The sequence below is a fragment of the Setaria italica genome, chromosome IV, assembly GCF_000263155.2.
Source record: "Setaria italica strain Yugu1 chromosome IV, Setaria_italica_v2.0, whole genome shotgun sequence".
Lineage (NCBI taxonomy): Eukaryota > Viridiplantae > Streptophyta > Magnoliopsida > Poales > Poaceae > Setaria > Setaria italica.
The window spans coordinates 8,429,383-8,449,301 of NC_028453.1; the positions used below are offsets into that span (position 1 = coordinate 8,429,383).

The 19,919-nt window shown below is 48.6% G+C and overlaps 1 protein-coding gene across 3 annotated transcripts; it reads left to right on the plus strand.

Annotated features, from left to right (window-relative positions):
• Positions 1–5,994: 5,994 nt before the first annotated feature.
• On the plus strand, positions 5,995–10,151 carry LOC101766099 (circumsporozoite protein-like). Of its 3 annotated transcripts, none has more exons than XM_022825671.1 (5): positions 5,995–6,834; positions 7,572–7,925; positions 8,009–8,248; positions 8,760–9,495; positions 9,579–10,151. In XM_022825671.1, exons 1-5 carry the CDS (start codon positions 6,058–6,060, stop codon positions 9,938–9,940), a joined length of 2,469 nt encoding a protein of 822 aa, XP_022681406.1. In that variant the 5' UTR covers positions 5,995–6,057; the 3' UTR covers positions 9,941–10,151. The 3 variants fall into 3 exon arrangements, with proteins under 3 accessions (XP_022681406.1, XP_022681407.1, XP_022681408.1); XM_022825672.1 differs by having other exon boundaries at positions 6,004–6,834; positions 7,620–7,925; XM_022825673.1 differs by lacking the exons at positions 8,760–9,495; positions 9,579–10,151 and adding an exon at positions 8,391–8,530 and having other exon boundaries at positions 6,019–6,834.
• Positions 10,152–19,919: the final 9,768 nt, after the last annotated feature.

Genomic DNA, 19,919 nt, shown 5'->3' on the forward strand with positions numbered 1-19,919 from the left:
GACTCCCTGATCAGTGCCTACTTCTCCATGGCCAAACAGGCCAATTGGTCCGCTGGCATCATCTAAGCAATGACAGTTTCTCAAGAAATTCGCGCCTTCAAAAGATAGAAGAAATCTAAAATCATGATTACATACTGCTTGCTAATCGTGAGTCTCCCTATCCGCCCACTACTTGTTCAGCTCGATATAGGACAAAAATGAAATCAATCCAGTGACACTCCAATCAACCAAAACCAAGTATCTCCCCAAAGTAGCAGCAGATGTAGCCAGGGCTAGGGCCGGGCACTCCATGGCCGGTGCCCTCGGTGCAGAAGGTTTGTCAATCCCCTTACAGCTGGACATCATCTTGAAGAGGGCATCGAGCGGGATCCATTTTGCCGGTTAGAGCCGACGAGGCCAAGGATGGCGGCAGTGGCGGCTTGGGTATGCGGTGGCAGCGGTAGGCAATGCGATGCGAGGAAGGGATGGACAAGCGGATTGATCTATTTTTTTCTGAAGAAGTATATGTAATCAGTGGTATTGGTGGGTAATTTCTACCTAACTCCAAAAAAGTATGAAACCTGTATTTTCGGAACACCTTTTGAGGTGTTCCAGAAAAACTTCGAAGTTGCCCTCTAGATCCACCTTTTTCTGGAGTTGGGATTGTTAGAGCTGGAGGTGTTTGGCGAGATAGTTTTGGAGCGGAGCTGAAAAAACTGGAGCGGAGCTGAAAAAACTGGAGTGGAGCAGTCCCTAACACACCCTAAATTATGTGCTTACTCAAGCTGGATTTTTTACTCTTCAGAAGGTGAAGCGAGATGTTTCCTTTGAAAAAAATTATAAATAAATTTATCATGATAATGTTACTGTTGCTGGATTTATATGTGGATAGTGGCATATACCAAATGTTGATCATAGCAGCGCAGCTGCTGCCTCCTAGTCCCCTCCTTTCTATCTGGTGAGCTCGCCTGTGAGTGTTCATTAGGTTCTACCAGCCCATTAGGTTTTAGTCCAAATAAATCTAACAGCGAAGTCATTACCGATGTTTGGCCATGACAAGGTCACCATTGTGGTCATCGATTTCTTCGGCAGGAGGTCAGTTTGTGGTCTCTATTTGCGAAGGGATGAGTGCTCCTAGGCGCTCCCCATGTGAGTAGTAGGTCTGGGTCATTGACCTCGCCGTTGATGGCCACAGAGTGGAATCAGGCATCCACCTTTATGGTTCAAGGGGTGGAGGTGCTGTATCTACTTCCTCTGCTGTACTCGTTGATGCAACCACCTATGTTCTTTCATTACTTCAGATGCATTTCAGTCTGGTTCCAGAACATTAGGTCTTGCTGCATCATGTCTGATGTTTTGGGGTTTGTCGGCAGATTTGGCACGAGGATTGTAATCTGCCTCGGCGTTTGCTCTGTTTGTCTGGAGCATCGCCAACACCAACAATGAAGGCCACTGGGGAAGAAGACTACGGAGGGATCTAGATGGATTATGGATATTGCATTTTCAGGTTCCCCGTTTCCAATTTGGGGATGTAGTGTGCCAACTCATTAATCTAATCCCCCTTCCTTGAAAAATACGATGAAGCATTAATTAGTTTACTTTGTTATATAAGTTTTCTTGAATTTGTGCTTGGCTGAGGTCTTTGATATAATTTTGGGAGATTTTGCCGTACTATTTTTTTGTATAATTGCCTGGAGAATATCACTGCATAGGGGAGCCTGGAGAAGCAGCTGATCCCCGGCATTGTGTCCTGAATCCTGTGACTCCTGGACGCACTCAAAGGAGCTGCCGAATAGCGATAGGTGTTTTTACTCATTAACTCAATTTGCAGTGTCTAGGCTGCCATTGCTAATAACCATCAATTGACTGCAGCCCTGTTGAAATTTTGTGGTTGCTTCTCTAAGAATGCAGACTGTGTTTTTTTTGTTGGGAGTTTGCCATAATCTGTTCGCGAGATTGCCCACCCATATCCGCTCATCTCATCTGCCAGCACAATTGCACATGCCCGGCCGGTCGACCGGCGGCTGCAGAAGAAGCACGCAGAGTGGAGCTGATTCCCCATTCCCGGCGGCTGATGCCGAGAGAGCAACTTCCCCAAAGACCATGCCTGCCCTTTTCTTATCCAAAAGCGCAGAGCCATGCTGCCGATCGCTGAGAACAGCGAACACTCGACGACGGCCGCTGCTGATGCCGAAGAACAGCCCATAGCCCCATACCATGCACCCTCCTCCCCGTCGATGAGCGAGACAACAGACATGATGGAAACGGGACGGGGAGAACCTTCTTCTCAAAGCCCAATATTTTAGCCCCAATAATGCGTGCATAAGTGCACCATAGATAGCAGTGTACCAGCGACTCAGCGAGACACACACGATGCATCGCATCGCAAGCTACTGTGCTTAGCGGTATGTGGCTGGCACTGTTTAGTTACAGGATTATTCAGACACGAATCTGATCTGGCATCTCCTGCACAGAGCAAGAGCATGGCATTGTGCGCGGAGAAACGCTAGAAAAACAAAACTGAAGGGACAGGCGCGCCCCTGGAAGCTGTAGCAGGTCAACCGATTCCTACTACTTGCTTGGAGCTGCCATGTGACGCCATTGTCGCGCCGAGCAGTGCCCGAAAGGTACTACTATTCCTTTTTATTGACTTGATGATCCATTTCTTTTTTTTAGAATTCAAGAGGGGTTGCCACCTAGGCTTGATGATCCATTGAAGCGGGCTTGTGCTCAAAGCTGCCGATTATATTAAAAAGAAGGATAAATCTAATTTGGGCAAACAATAAAGAAACAACACCGACCGGTTGGATTGGGACATCAACCTGCGCTGTACTACGCCAACGCACTACTCAAACTCAACTCAACCACACAAAATCAGCCGGTTGGATTGAACCATCAACCGGATCTCTCTCAACTCTGGCCAGTCGGATTGGGACATCGACACGAGCCTCAGCGAAAACTCCACCCGATCAGATTGGGACATCGATCTGAGCCTCCACGAACTCTGGCTGGTCGAATTGGGATGTCAACACGAGCCACCGATCCTCTCTCCTTTTCTCTTTTCCTTTTTTTTTGAAGAAAAGGAAAAGACAAAGAAAGGAAAATAAAGAAAAGCGCCCTTTCGGAAGCAGCCGTCGCCGAAGCAAGCCTCCTTAGCGGAATTGCCTGACATCCCCTTCAAGAAGGTCATGATGTCAAAGATGTCGTCGATGCCAGCCCAAACTAGGTTGGGTTTTCACCCGCCACATCTGATAGGGAAGACCGGTGACCTTGACGTTGGCCCCAGTCAGTCAGGAGCTAAGCTCGCCAGAGATGCCCGATGTCACCTTCAGGAAGGGCATGACGCCAATGGCGCCATCGACGCCGTCCCAAGGAGGGATGGGTTTCACCCACATTGTCATCACGTTGTAAAGAGACGGCCGGTGCCACCAGCCCCACCAGCATAGTGCTGCAGGTGAGCCTCCGCATGGTCGCAGCCAACGACGCCTCCACGACGAGGTTAGCATACGCCCGAGCAAACCGTTATCGGCACACACCACTACGGCACCATCGACACACCGCTGCATAGAACAATGAGATGTCAGCACCATGGAGCCCGCCCGCGCGCTAGGTCGAATTGGCACCGGCACCTTGGAGCCCTCCACCGCCAGGGCAGGCTGCGACGCCGCTAGAGTGCCTAGCCGCCGTAGCCGCTGGGTGACACCGTGCGCCGGCTATGGGTGCTGCCACCGCTGGACCACACCATGCGCCGCCGCAACCGGTCAACGTGCACCGGCCGCACGCGCCGTCGAAGCTGGGCCCGCCGTTGCTGTCGGAAGAGCAGCCGCCGCGCGCCGGCCGCAGATGCCGTTGCAGCTGGGAAGAACGGCCGCCTCGCGCCGATCACGGACGCCATCGCAGCCGGGAAGAACGGCCGCGCCAGATGGGCCACGCCTCGTGCTGGCTGTGAACGCTGCCGCAGCCGAGCCACGTCGCATGCCCTGAATCGCAGCCGCCACCACTGCCGCCCAGGTTGCGTGCTGCTGAAGCGGGCAGCCGCCACTGCCGCAACAACAGTGTGATGGAAGGGCTTCAAGGCAAAGGTTGAGAGCCTCCCACCGTCGCCACCGACGGATGGAGGGCCCCGCCGCCGGACCTAGCTGCCACAACCCTGAGCCTCCCACTGTCGCCACCGACGGATGGAGGGCCCCGCCGCCGGACCTAGCTGCCACAACCCTGACCATCATAGGAGACCGACGAAGCGGAACACGCAGATCCGGGCATGAGACGAGTAGATCCATCCTCTCCGGGCATGGATCTCGATCCCCACGGAACTTGGGTCCCAGCAAACCACGACATGCAAGCACCGATAACCACTTCTAGGTGTGAAGAAGAAGGCTTGTACTTAGGGCGTGTTTAATCCTCAGGCTAAAGTTTAACCCTTATCACGTTGAATGTTCGGATGCTAATTAGAAAGACTAAACATGAGCTAATTATAAAACTAATTGCAGAAGTTATGGGCTAATTCGCGAGACGAATCTATTAAGCCTAATTAATCCATCATTAGCAAAGGGTTACTGTAGCACCACAATGTCAAATCATAGACTAATTAGACTTAATAGATTCGTCTCGTGAATTAGCCTCCACTGTACAATTAGTTTTATAATTAATTTATATTTAATACTCTTAATTAGTATCAATCATCCAAATACCCCCTTACTCGAAAGCACGAAGGAACAGCTCGTGATCCAAGCAGTTGTTGGATTGGATCCTGCACTGACGATCCAAACACGATCTCGATCGGCGAGTGCGCTGCGACAGTATATAGGACGAAACAGTGCGGGCTGACCTGGTACTGTCACAATTCCAACCTCATTCAGCTTTCCCCTTTCGTTCATCCCTTCCCTCGCCTTGTCATCGTCCAGGCCCTGTACAGAGCCACAGTGACGCAGCGACCGAGCAATGCGCACGCGATCTGATCCTCGTGTCACTCACTCGATCGCGGCCGCGACTACCGGGAGAAAGGAGCTAGCGCTGCCGCCGCGATCGTGTTTACCCGTCGCCCCCGGGCGATAATCGATCGCCGTCGCGACGCCGGCCGCTGCCGGGTCAAAGCCAATCAGACCAGAAGGGGGCGCAGCTCGCGACGGCACGCCCGCGAGCACTGCCGCCGCGGTGGTGCGCGCGGCCGATCGCGAGGTATCCCGCGAGGCCATGTTTTTTTCCCGGCGGGGGCGGGGCAGTGCCGGTGCGTGCATCTCCTGTCGCTCTCGGTCGCCGCCACCGCGCGCACTCGCGTCGTGTCCGTCGACCCAAATATTTCGTGTGTATTCTTGATCTGAATGGCGATGCGTTTTCACCCCATGTGGGTTGATCGGCCGAGGTACTGAGCGTCTGAGCTTATCCGTCGCCATCGAGCTTGAGGCAACTAATCGTGAGTGCATTACCGCCATCGGTCGGCATCACTGTGCAGCCAGATGCACTTGCTTTGATTAGGTAGCTGTAGGCTGTAGCTCACCGCCAAAATTGATTTAATTGCAAACGACATGTAACACTGTACCATTGAAACTGGCCAACTCCCCTCCTTATTGCCATCAAATTCTCCACGGAAGATGCTATGGAACAAAGAGTAGTTAGCAATTTTGATCCTTTTCTTCCTGTAAGTAAACCAACTAAATTAAACTTTTCGTTCCGTTTCCCTGGTCAAGCTTTTGGGATTCAAAGTGCGAGAAATTTTAGGCCCCACTGAAATCTTAAATCGGTGAGTTTCGGAAATTTCGTGGGATTCAGCCGTTTGACCGATCAAAGCATTCATTTTTTTTCATAAAATTTGGCAACGAATTTATGGAAATTTAGGAGGGTGGGGGAGGGGAGTTGGAGAGATATGGCTGTTTGGGAGCACTTCACTTCACCAAAAATCACTCCACTTCAGCAACTCCAAAAAAATCGCATCCAAACGTGTTCGGCTCCAGCAAATCCGGCTCCAGGAAAAACGTGGAGCAGGGGGGTAGATCCACATTTTTGGTGGAGTACCTCAAGGGGTGCTCCAAAAACCTTGAATACAGACCTCGTCGTGGAGTTCGTAGTTATTTACCCACCATGCCATCCGTTACACAGTACCCCTTCGATTCCTATCAAAAGAAAAATACAACACCAGACCGTCCGCTACTCATCTGCTGCGCCCGACTTGCGCCTCCGCCGATCCGCCTACCGCCGCCGGCGCTCTCCGGCGAGATGGACGGGGACGGAGACGCCGGACTAGGCGGCGTGGCGAGGGAGACGCTCGCCGGCCTGGGCGCCGCGCCGAGTGAGCCCCCCGCCGGCCTGGGCGCTGCGCCGCGGGCGGCACCCGCCGGCCTGGGCGGCGCATCGCGGGCGGCACCCGCCGGCCTGGCCGCCGTGCCGAGGGCGGCCCCCTCCAGCCTGGGCAGCGCATCGCGGGCGGCCCCCGCCGGCCTGGGCGGCGCATCGCGGGTGGCACCCGCCGGCCTGGGCGGCGCGGCGCGGGCGGCCCCCGCCGGCTTGGCCGGTGCGCCGAGGGCGGCCCCCGCCGGCCTGGGCGGCGCGCCGTGGAATGCCCCCGCCGGTCTGGCTGCCGCGCCGAGGGCGGCCGCCGCCGGTCTGGCCGGCGCGCCGAGGGACGGCCCGGCCGTTGTGGGCGGCGTGATCGACGCGACGAGGGAGGCATCAGGCATGGAGCAAGATGATTTCGGGGCCCAGGATGATGGTGACCAAGGTCTGGCCGTCGGCGGACGAGGTCGTGATCGTGTCGGTGGACGAGGTCGTGGCCGTGTTGGCCAGGGTGGCGGCCGTGGCCGTGGCTGTGGCGCTGGGCATGGCAGTGAGAAGGCATCAAAGAGAAACGCTCCTGACACGGTAATGGAAAAAGTAACTCATGTAGCCAGTGATACTTGTATAATTGTTTGTCATCTTTCAGCTGCAAGATAGAAATATGCTTGTAAAGTCAATTTGGATAGCTGGATCAGGAGTGAAATACTTATGGTAGAATCTGTTGAGTTTCTTTTAATTTTCCGTCGTGTCAAAGTTCATCGCTGTTGCTTTGCATAATAGGCTCGGTGATCAAGCGCACAGTTTGCTGATCGTTTTACTTGATTGAAATGCTGCGGTAAAGTTAGCATCTAACTGTAGTTGTTGGTAAGGCCCAATTGACCATTCCTTCTAAATATGATCATTATGTTGTGTGTTTGGTTGACACTTGGAAGGCTTTTTCCTTCCTGAATAAGCAACATGGGTTCAGTTCGTATGAACTATTGGTGCAGGTCTAGATGAATGGGTTGGCTCAGGATTTGGAGGGACCACATCAATTTTGTTGAGCAGTCACATCATCTTTTCTTGTAGTCTGGGATTTTTTTTTTTTGTAAAAGTTTCAGAACAGTTGAGTCATATATTCATTCGGGTACTTGTAATGTGTGGTAGCAAACTTGTATGCATACTTGCCTGTTATCCAGCAGCAATTCCATTAAGCCATAAGTGCAATCTGTGATTATAAATCCTTTTGAGTAGCTACACTAATGGTATTCAGAATGAGTCAAGGTTAGCTATTTCTGAGCAGATTAACCAGATTTTCTGAACCTATCACATATGAAACATAGGGTGTATTTGAACGCTTGTACTTCAATGGACTGTCATATGTTATTCAGGGTGATTCAATTGAATGGACTGATGCAAACACGACGATCATATGTTCGTTGTTTGCCAAACAAGTTAAGAAAGGGAATAGACCGAACACTCATTTGAACTCAGTAGGCTATGATGAGGTCAGCAATGAATTTTTCAACCTCACTGCAATTCGTTTGACCAAGCGGCAAATGAAGAACAAGTGGGATAAGTTGAAGATTGATTTAACGACTTGGAAGAAATTAATGAGGAAGCAAACCGGTGCGGGATGGGACAGAGCGAGAGGTGTGATTGATATGGATGATGAGTGGTGGAAGAAGGCAAGGGCGGTGAGTTCCGAAAATATTTTATTTCTGTTGCGCAATAGTTTCATGTTATTTCTTTTTTGTAAATAACGATGATGTACTTGCAGGAGATTCCAGGTTGCGGCAAGTTTCGAAAAAAACCGTTGCAAAATGAGGAGGACTTGACAGTGATGTTTGCTGACATAACTAATGATGAAAGCGATCATTGGAATCCTATGAGCTCTAATCCCATCATACCACCAACACAAGAGGATGTTGACAACGGACATGTCAATGAGGTTCATGATGTCCCTGATGATTGTGATGATGGCGGAGTTGCTTGGGATGAAACAGATGAGGTCCAAGAGGTTACTCCTTCTCCTACTATTTTGTTAGCAAACAAAAGAATTCCACCAGCAAAGAAACAAAGAACTGGAATAACACAAGTTATTCAGGAACAAGTAACCAAGATTGCTGAGTCCGCTTCCTCTTTTACATCTAAAAAATTAGGTGAAGTAACTGTGCAACAAGTCATGGACCTTGTGTTGGAATGTGGGGCAGGATATGATACAGATGAGCATTATATCGCCACAGAGTTGTTTGTGAAGAAGGACCAAAGGGAAATGTTCATGACCCTGCCAACAAACGAGATTAGATTTAATTGGCTTCGCAGAAAGTACAATGCCAAGTATGGCAATTGAGGAATTGTGTCATTTTAATAATTCTTTTTTGTTCGCATGAACTATTGTTATTGAAACTGCAGTGTTATTTCAATTTTTAATTACTTGTTGGACTGAAGTATTGTCATTCAACCTTAAGTGTTATTTTAATGCCAAGTACTTATTTTATTTTATATGTCATATGATCTCTTATCTGTAGGAAAGTGAGAGCGATAGTGATGACTCCAATGATGAAAGCGAGGTCTTTTGGAATCTTATGTTGGGTGCTGCAGAAATTGCACAAATATATGCTGACCTTTACCTTGTTAAAAACCCACCAAGGACATCTGGTGTAAGTGGAACAAGATGGCTGCTAGAGACAATGAAAAGTCCTGGAGAATGTCATACACAACTACGTATGAACAATGAAATCTTCTTGGATCTTCATGGTGTGTTGGTGGGAAGGTATGGGCTGCGACCTTCTATGCACATTAGCACAAAAGAGATGCTTGCTATGTTCCTATACACATGTGCTGGAAACGAGTCTAATAGGAGAGCTCAAAATAGATTTAAGCATTCTGGCGAAACTATTAGTAGGAAATTTGATGAGGTGCTAAATGCTTTGATGGCTATGGCGAAAGATTTCATTCGACCAAAGAATCCCAACTTCCCCACAGTCCATAAGAGGATAAGACATGACAAACGTGCATATCCACATTTCAAAGATTGCATTGGTGCACTTGATGGCACTCATATCCGTGTTGCTCTTTCACCTGATGAGCAAGTGAGATATATTGGAAAGACCGGGGTAGCCACTCAAAATGTACTAGCGGTATGCGACTTTGACATGCGTTTCACTTATGTTTCCACGGGACAACCTGGAGCTATGCATGATACAAGTGTGTTGTACAATGCACTCAGAGTGGATGAAGAATTTTTTCCACATCCTCCACAAGGTAACATGTGTTCAATTTGATATATCAATGTGATTAACATGTAGCATTAATCCATAACTCATATTATTTTTTTGTGAATATAGGCAAATACTACGTTGTGGATGCGGGATATCCTAATCGTCCTGGCTACCTCGCTCCTTACAAGGGTGAAAGGTATCATTTACCGGAATGGCATAGAGGTATTGAACCTAAGACGCCTATGGAAAGGTTCAATCGGGTTCACTCATCTATCCGCAATGTGATTGAGCGATCTTTTGGACTATTAAAAATGAAGTGGCAAATTCTTTGGAAGATGCCACTATATCCCATGTACAAGCAAAAGATGATTGTTGTAGCTACCATGGTCCTTCACAATTTCATTCGTGAGCATGGAGGTCAAGATGAAGACTTTGCTCGGTTTGATCGTGATCCTAATTTTGTTCCTAACAATACCGGAAAGATATAACAAATATGCAATTTCGCAAGCGGCGTCAGATGGGTCAACTTCCGCACTCAACGCGCCAACTATGGATGTCTTTTGTGATGAGCTAGCCACCGCACTCTCTCTTGCTTGGAACTAGTTTGTATTGGAAAGATTGATTTTGTACCGTATTTGTTGCGACCTTTCATTCGGTACAACGTTATTTGGTTCAATATTTTTTGCCATGGGATAAAAATGATGAAAGTATTGTACGCTATTTTACTATAGCAGCGGAAAAAAAAACTCAAAAACACCACGAACGGTACTGACGGCCTGGCTACTGTAGCACGCCGGGTACTGTAGCAGCGTGGTTACTGTAGCAGCGGGGGAAAAAATTTAAACAATGCTAAAAACTCAACCGATCCAACCACCAAGGACAAAATAGAACATTCCCACCAAAAACTCATATTCCTGGAGCTGGAGCACAACAATATGCCAAACACGTTCAACAACTCCATATTTTTCTGGAGTTGGTGGAGTGGAGCTGCAAAAGTGTGGAGCTGGTGGAGTGGAGCTGATTTCTGAAAGGTGGAGTGCTGCCAAACACCCCCATATGTAGAGGCCGGACGGTGAAAGTATACTTCTGCTGCATTCCACAAGGAGACATATGATTAAGGTTTATTCATGTGTTTATAATTATACCTAGGGGGTGTATGTTGGCTTGTATAGAATTTTGCAAGGGCTGAAAAATTCAGCTTGGGTCAAATTTTTCTGGTTGATTTGGTTTTATTTCGGTCCTCGTAGAAATAGCCAAATTTCGCCAAAATTTGGATCTTTTTGAAAAAGAATACTAGAACCTTTGCTGGGGGCGGTGGTTGAACATGCGGTTTGTGAAATGCACTCTTTGATTTTATATCATAATTTTGTTTAGTTAGAAGGAAATTTTCATGAAACTATGATGCTAAGCAAATCTTCGTCAACCACAACCCTTGTAGACTTCAGAGATTTCTCAGAAAAGAAGTATGAGCCTAAGAGAATTTTTGTTCTATTGGAAGCTTCATATGGCGCGTGGTGTTCCACTCTGCTAAGATATTATCATACACTATTCTATCCAATGTGTATTTTGCCATGATCGCATATGTATCCAGCACGACATTAGTCTCATGAAAACTATAGATCTCGATGAGATCTACAATGTTACAGTTCACAACCTTTTTTGTTTGAAGACATTTTTATGTTCAAATCTACAAATACAAATCTGAACACTTTTTTTTATTATTTCGTTATCAAGATGGCTTCAAACAAAAAGGTTGTTAATATGGAGTTGTATATTTTGTCAAGCTCTATAATTTTAATATAAATTTGATCTCAATTTGAATTTATATGAAAAGTTATGTCTAGGAATTGAGATTATGCCAATTGAAGTGGCTATAGCAATCTCAAATGGCTACACAGGTATAGATTTGCAATTTCCTTTGTCATGGCAATTATTTCCGCAAAAACACTAAAATAAAAATATATAGATAAAAATAATACTAAATGGAGATTTTGGGCTGCTCAAATGTTAGGTGATCAAGGCCTATGCCGGCGTGTATGCTACGGGCATCTGGGCCTGAGTGCGAGTTGCACAGAGATTTTCTGCGCCGTGCCCATGGGCCAATGCTCTATGCTAACAAATTAGGCCTAGGAATCTGATGTACACATGTTTGAAATGCATAATCCTGCTGGGACACACGATTTGAAAAGAATATAACCCTTTGTGAGAGGAGAAGGTTCTTGTGGGCTGCTTACGCACGGCCTGGCCTACTTCGTGGCATGCCCTCGTCCCGTCCGCCAACCCCATGGCAGTGAACAGGCCAGGAGCTGCTGCTGACATCCGTACCGAAGATGAGTAGGTGAGCCTTGGTGAGTGGCATGGACGGGGCGTGCCGTTTCTCCTAGCTTTCCCCGACCTCTTCAGTGCACTTACGACCACTCCACGTCGTAACGCTTGTCGTTGGGTCCTGCTTCGCCTGCGGACCCATACTGGGTGTCGGTGTTTTATACCGGCAACCCGCCTAGGGAGGTGGTATTTTGTGCGGTGGGTGTCGCTGAGGATCAAGGAGTCGATGGTGACACAGGGAACATGATTTAGACATGTTTGGGCTGCTAGATCGCGTAATACCCTACGTCCTGTGTGTGGATTGTATTGATGAGTTGTGTTGCCTTGTGCTTAGTTGTTTGGAGGGGGTCCCTGCCCGCCCTTATATAGTCAGGGGAGTAGGGTTACAGGGTAGGAGTTCTAGTCGAGTACGCTTTAGAGTCCTACTCTAACTCGGTAGAGTAGTTTCCTTTTGACCCGACTAGTTTTCAGGAAGTCCATGAAGCCTACGCGTCCTGTAGAGTAGTCTTCATGTCCGAGTAGGTTTCGGGTACGTTCCCTTGAGTAGGCCCGTACAAGTCTTCTGGTGGGCCCGGGGGTGCCTAGCTGACAAGCCCTCGAGTACTTTGTAGTCAAGTGGAACAGTTCCAAGTACTCCGAAGATGTCGCCCGAGTATTTTCTAGCGCTCGTTGAGTGCTTCTCATTGTGGCTAGTCTTTGAGTATTTGAGTACTGTCACATGGCTGGAAGATACTCTTTGCTTCGCTTGACATTGCTTCGAGTAACCTTTGTTTTGAACCTTTATATGGTAGTGTGATGACAATCGCACTTCATATGGAGTAGCCCCCGAGCCTTAGGTTGAATTGAAGAATCAGGCTGAGGGTCAAAATTTTGAATCTTCTTCTTTCAACTTGAAAAAATCAATTGTTGGGTGTAGCTTATCAGCCCCCAAGCCTTGAATTGATTGAACGATCAACTCAAGTATCTTGAATCTTCACTCAAGTCATCATCCGAGTAGTCTTGCGGCGTCCAGTCCTCGAGCTTATGCGCTAGGTGAGCCGTAGGAGCCTCATCGAGTAGTTATTGGCACTTAGCCTCTGAGCTTGTAAGCTAGCTGGGCCATTGGAGATATTCCGAGTAGTGATTGGCGCTTAGCCCCCGAGCATGGGAACTAGTCTGTGCCTTCGGAGGTACGCTTAGCGTCGTCGCCGAAGCTCGATCTGAAAGAAAAGATGCATACATTATGTAGCATTTTTATAGGATATTGAAACTGCTGAAATTTATTCAGTGATCAATATGAAAGTTGCGAGTCAAGCTCTTGTTTCAGTCATACTCTTCCCGAGTAGTTAGCCTGTTACGCTTAGGCTCGCAGTCTTTGGGTAGCTATTGCCACTGCGTGTGTGAGACCTTTGTCTCGTATACGTGTATGGGCTTAGGTGTGACAGATACACCCGAGGCTTTCATGAGTTAAGGTGTGTTCTGCTCGAGAAGAGTAGTGATCTTAAGAGAAGACAAAAGTGAGTGGTTGCTATTGTGACAAAAAGAGAGCACGATTACGCGCAAGAGTTTGCTGCCCTCCGGCGAGTAGAGCGCGTGTTGTGCGCGAGAGTTTGCTGCCCTTCGGTGAGTAGAGTGCGTGTTGTGCGCAAGAGCTTCCGACGAGTAGAGCACATGTTGCGCGGATGCGGAAAATAAGATGGATTCGTTGATGATTGTTGACGAAGCTATGGTGGTCGTCGATGAAACCATGACGGTTGTTGATGAAGCCGACTAGTCAGAGTCGATTCTGACTAGTTGGTGATGGCGCGAAGTTTGCCCCGACTAATTTTGTTAGTCAAGACGTGTAGTCGAAGTAGTAGTCGATGAGCGTTACGACACGGTCGGAGTAGTCGTCGGCGAGCCGCCCGTAGTCATCAGCGAGCGCCGCGACGTACTTGGAGAAATTGCCGGTGAGCCGCCCACAATCATCGGCGAGCCGCCCGTAGTCATCGGCGAGCGTCACGACGTAGTCGAAGAAGTTATCGGCGAGCCGCCCGCAGTTGTTGCCTGCGTGGTGACTTGAGTGCCAGCTCACGTGAACTAGTCCGAGTCATAGTCAAGTTCGAGTCATAGTCGAACTCGATGTTGACATCGAAATTTTGGATTTTCTTGATGGAATTTTCTGCTTCTTGATGAAGAGAGTTTTCGTTGAGATGCTTCTTCTCCAGGTTCTCGAAGATGTAGCATTGGAAGTTTCCAGCGCTGTTGGCGATGAAGGGCCAGGAGCCAAAGATGAAAGTTGCGTCTACCTCGAAGGCAAACGCATGCTTGATGTTGGTTGGTGTCATCTATCTTGCGCGGAGAAATTCGGCGACTCCCCTATCTGGCGCGCTAGCTGTCGGTGTTTTATACCGGCAACCTGCCTAGGGAGTACCGAAGGTGGTGTTTTGTGCGGTGGGTGTCGCCGAGAATCAAGGAATCGATGGTGACACAGGGAACTTAGACAGGTTCGGGCCGCTAGATCGCGTAATACCCTACATCCTATGTGTGGATTGTATTGATGAGTTGTGTTGCCTTGTGCTTAGTTGTTTGGAGGGGGTCCCTGCCCACCCTTATATAGTCGGGGGAGCAGGGTTACAGGGTAGGAGTTCTAGTTGAGTACGCTACAGAGCCCTACTCTAACTCGGTAGAGTAGTTTCCTTTTGACTCGACTAGTTTTCAGGGAGTCCATGAAGCCTACGCGCCCTGCAGAGTAGTCTTCATGTCCGAGTAGGTTTTGGGTACATTCCCTTGAGTGGGCCCAGGGGTGCCTAGCTGACACCAGGACCTAGCGTGGTGGCATGGCCTTGACCTTGATAGGTCACCCTGGTGGCAAAGGCGATGATGATGTCGGGGCGCGTGGGTGCATATGACCGCACGTGGCCTTGTCCTGAGGTTGTCCTGGGCGGTTCGAAGGGTGTAGCCTCACCCTCGAACCCCCTGGATAAAGGTTGGCTCCCTCCGCCAGGTCATGTCCCCACGTGGGGCGGTCAGGGGGCCACGCCCCACATTTAATGCTCCCGATACGGCACCGGTGATGCCTAGTTAAGGAGTGGGGTACTGTGGGCCCCTTGCAGGCCCCACCCCTGATCTGGCTGAATCGGTGAATTATGGCCCTCAGCTCCTGAGCAAGGGAGGTTGAGAGATGGGCTGCAGCGTCGTCTGGGCCACCTCCAGTACGCTTCTCGCCGTTGGACCCTTGGCCTTTTTGTGTCTGGTTGCCTTAAATCCCTTCCCCAAAGTACCCCTGGTACAGGAACCCGTCAGTAACCCCCGAGGCTTCCTCCGACCTTGTGGTTGGGGGAAGGCTCCTTCGTTCTTCTTGTGTGCTATTTGATGGTTGAGACATCCTATGGGTTCGCGTGAGCCGACCAACTAAGCCTAGCCCCCGAGCTTCTGAGGGAATTGGAGATTCGCTCAGAAGGTTATTAATGTGGGCCCTGCTTGTCTCTCACCACAGTCAGGTGCTGTCAGGAGACCCTTCTTGAGCCTCTGGTTTTTTTCGCAGTTGTGTGCTGGTGTGCAGCCAGGACCGGTCTGCCTAGTGCCTCGCGTGATGCGGAATCCCGAGACCTTGCTCAGGGCTCTGCCCATTCTGCTGCAACTCCGTGGGTCTGCCGATGCGTTGAGGCTCATGACGCCCTCGTCCGGCTAGCGCCCTTCCTCGAGCCTCACGATCTTATGTGGCTAGTTAAGGGATATTGAGTCTGCGCCGTGTGCTGCTTGGGGCTATAGACCTTACTTCCAAAATGCTTTCATGTGCGAGTAGAGGGATGAGGTTGATGAGAAGGCATCGCCAGTTCTTCCGGGTCGGCTGCCGTGCAGCCTGCCCCTGGCGCTAGAAGAATGTCAGCGAGCGGCTAGGCGTACCACAGGGGGTCTGAGGCACCTTCATTCCTATTGCCGATCCTGCTCCAAGATCCTTGCGGATCTGGCAGGCTGGACCAGCAATGACCAAGAGTGGCACCAGTCTCTGTGGGAAATCATTCAGGAGCTCCGACGCTCCCAATCGGTTCCTTGGTGGGTCACCTGGCGCGGCGAAGGCCGCCATGACGCTGCTCTTGAGCCTATTAGGCACAACTACGGCCCCCTCTTGCTTCTAATAGGAGGCTTTGAGAATGGCCATGATTTGCTCTCTTGCCAGGGGAGGTGATGGCAGCGCTTGTTGGAGCTGAAAGTGCTCTCATCCTGGGTACCACATCCACACGGGCAGCCTTCATGGTGCTGGTGCTGATGTGAACCCGTTGGGTTGAATCCTGATCTTTCAATGAGAGGGCAGGGTATAACTTGATTGGTGATTGGAGACGACGTTCACAGCTTGACTACAGCCTTCCACGGATGCTGCGCCTTAGCAACCGATACACCACCTCCAATGGCTGCCACGATCTTGTGGAGCGCGACAACCCAACCACTAGGGCACTCGTCCTGCAAGCAATCGAAGAACTAGCAAGAACAAGTAGAACAAGTACTAAATTACTAGATGTATATGAAGGTTTCAAACTCAATATTCAATATGGTGGGGTTCCGAAGACAAGAAGACAGGCGGCTGATCCAGCGCGCGCGCTTACAAGCAAGTAGCAAAAACTAAGCTTAATCTAAACAAAACTTGAGTGTTCCTGGTGGTGGTTAAGGGATATAAGAACATGGGAGGACAACCACAAGGGTGTTGGGGTTGTGCTCCAACCCTAGGACGTGTCCCTAATAGACCCAACTTGATACACGGCCCATTGGACCAAAATAACGCGACATAACACCTTGGATAGAAAAATGTCTTGGTAGTAAGTTGATCCTTGTGGCCGCCTCAGAACAGATATGGATATGAATCTAGATCCATATGAAAATAGACTTCATAAGAATTCTATGAAGTACTTGAATGCCCCAATCCAAGTTTGTATGCGATCGTGGTGACCGTCACAAGTTTGTGTTGTTCTACAATCCGAATCCAGCCTGTGCGAATCCTTTTCCCTTTGGATTTTCTCCATGGTTCCTAAGAAAAACATGAGTGCACGTGTCTCCATGGTCTAAATATGATGGACATGAATTCAAGAATGAACTCATCTGATGATTAAGTTGATGAGCATGGACGCGAGTAATAGGACCAGAAATTGGTACTTGTGTAGGATTAGCAATTGGTACTTGTGTTGGAGTGGAGCTATTGGTGGCATTGATGTCCTCATAAGGTGCTACAAGAAGATCAGGATGTGAGCATCCACCACTTCACGCCGTCCTTGTAGTAACATACCCCATGGGCCCCAGGTGTTGCCTTGCTTGGCAACACCAATGTTTTTTGTACCTGTACATGGCGTCTTTAAGTGCCCACCTTGTAATCTTTGTTCCATGGAAAGATAATTTTTGTCTCCTATGTTTGTTGTGAATGGCTCACTTTGCCTTGGGGGCTGGTTGCTCTGAGCCCCACACGGTCGTGTCTAGTGTGCTGCTCCCGGGGAAGTGCGCTCGTGTGGTTGGGGACGTGCCCCACACGATCCCTTCGTGGGGAGCGGTTTCTTGCCTACCAGGCTGGCCGGGCAAGTGTGCTCATTTGAGCGTCACTGGGAAATCCAAGTGGGACCCGATCGCTTCCCAATTGCAGGGAGTTTTGATATGTCTTGATGGGAGACATCCCATTAATCCTGGTTGCCCACCCGTTCGGTCTCTGACCTCCTGCATGGGAGGTTGGAGGGCTTGTTGCCTTCCCTCATCGGGAATACCTGGGGCGGACTTGTCATCAGGACTCAGATACTGTAGGAAGAGGTCAGGGGCCATGTGGCGTCCCGACTCGCAGTCGCTGGGACTCTCTCAACCCATCCGTCCCTAGCTCTAGATTTAATTGGGTCTCAGGACAGCTACGAGCCCATTTGTTAGGCCAACCTTCTAATCCTAGCCTGCAATGTGGGATGGGCCCATCTGTCGTGGCGGAGCGGTTGAGGGGCTGCTGCACGGGGGCCGAGACGCCCTCTGGTGGCTGTTGGATATTTTAGCGATGCGCGAATGAATCCGCAAGCGCACAGATACCATTGTAGCTTTCACCTCAGAGTATTCCAAGGGTATCGAATCCAAGGGAACGTGTGTGTATACCTACAACTCTAGTATCCAAGCACAACCAACCAAAGGTGGGTGAAAGATAGATAGCATTCCTATGGATAGTGATGGATAAATTAAAGGTCGATCTCTTGGTCAAGATACTCGCTTCGGGCACCGGCTTACCCTAAATTAGTCAGGCACCTTTGGCCAACGGCTCTACGCTATATCCGTACGTGGAGGATTACAAAGGACCAATAGGGCTGTCACCACCTACAGCCTATTTCTCGAAACCCGTGGGATATAAAGCAAATGAAGGATAACCCTTAGCCCCGACACCACGACTACGCTACTGATTACTACTGCAATCTAACTATGTCTATCGACCTATAGCAGATATACAATACTTTGTATAAATACAAAGTGATGAACCCGCAAGTAAGAGATCTGATCTCACTTATAAGTAAAGCACTAAACCATAGAAGAATCACAAATACTTACTCACTTATACAGAAGAAAGCTAGCATCCGTAGAGTACATGGTCGGAGTAGAGTGCTGAGCTCCTCCGAACTACTCTGTCTCTCTCTCTCTCTCTCTCCCCCTATCCTAAGAACTAGCCTAAGCAAGGCTTCACCATGGAGCTCTTCTCTTGATAGGAGTGGAAGTGGAGTTGGAAGGTGTGGTTGTTGTCCTCAAATGAGACCCCTCCCCTCATATTTATAGGCACTTGGGGGTTGGTTCCGAGGGGAATATTAAGGGAATCTTCTACAACCATCATTGCAAGGTCGGCAACTAGTGACACGTGGTGACTGGAGGCGAGCGGAGCCAACAGGGGTTTGGTCAAACCAGGGGGTTTGGCCGACCCCTGGCAACCACCTTAGCCAACCGCCTTTGGTTGGGTGGTTGCCAGGTGGGTCCTTACTTGGGTATGGGGTGCTTTGCGGTGAATCTTGTCATTTTACTCCTATTTGTGGTCCCTTCAATCTGTGTGCTTGTTTCTGATTGGTTTTGAGTGTGTTTCCGTGCTCTTGAGGTGTGTTTTCTCCCTTAATGAACCTGCATACAAATATTGACCAATACTTGTGGAATTCATTAGTAATAACTCCTACCACTATTGCTAGTGCTCATCTTTTCTGTGTTTATGTAGGAGTTGATGACCTAGATTTGGTAGTTAAGAGCCATCAACAACACCCCCACACTTAGCCTTTGCTCATCCTTGAGTGAAGGAGAAAGAACTAAGGTGTAACATAACTTCCAAAGATATGAACCGATCATAAGAGATATTCCAAGCCTTACCTTGCACTTGTGAACTTTGAAGTGTCTATCGTGCCATTTTTGGTAGTTGAGGAATGGAACGGTCTTGAATCAAGTCACTTCTACTCCTTTTGTCAAGTAACTTAGGATTTTTCAACAAGTTTTCAAAACAAACCTTGCTTAGCTCCTCATTTGATTCTCTTAGATCGCTTGATATGTATATATCCTCACCAAGACATTAGACTTGCCTTTCTTCATCCTACTTCTAATGATGGCTATATGTGGAGCTTAAGGTAGGGTATGAAGGATAAGGTATACTTGCATCAGATGTATTGCAAAGTCAAAAACCCGAATCCAAGGAGAAAATCAAGTCATACAATCAGATCAAGATGTGCACGTATAGGGATATGGTGGATTGAATGGAAACTCCTTCTTGTATGATCTCTCTCCCTTTGTAAATATTTCTGAGAACATGGCTATCTTTCTTTTTTATTTTTTTGGACCTTCATGTGTCCAACCCCCCCCTTTTTTTTTCCAATACTAACCTTCATGTGTCCATATTTTTTTCTTTTTTTTTCAATATCCCATGTCTCTTTTGTAACAAACAACTGGAGGGAGAGAGATCAACACATATGATGGAGCATTTATTTTGTAGAATGGATGGATGGTAAAATGCTAACTTCTCATAGAAGCATAGCAAGGGGGTATATGGTGTGCACATAAATCTTTATCATGAAAGCATGAAAAGAATTCTTCCGAGGGTCACAACAATTTGACAAAGTTCAATGCAAAGACAAGCAACATATGTGTATAAGGTTTTCAAGATAACTCTTCATATGGTTTTGGTAGGACTTTGGCATATCAAAGAGGAGC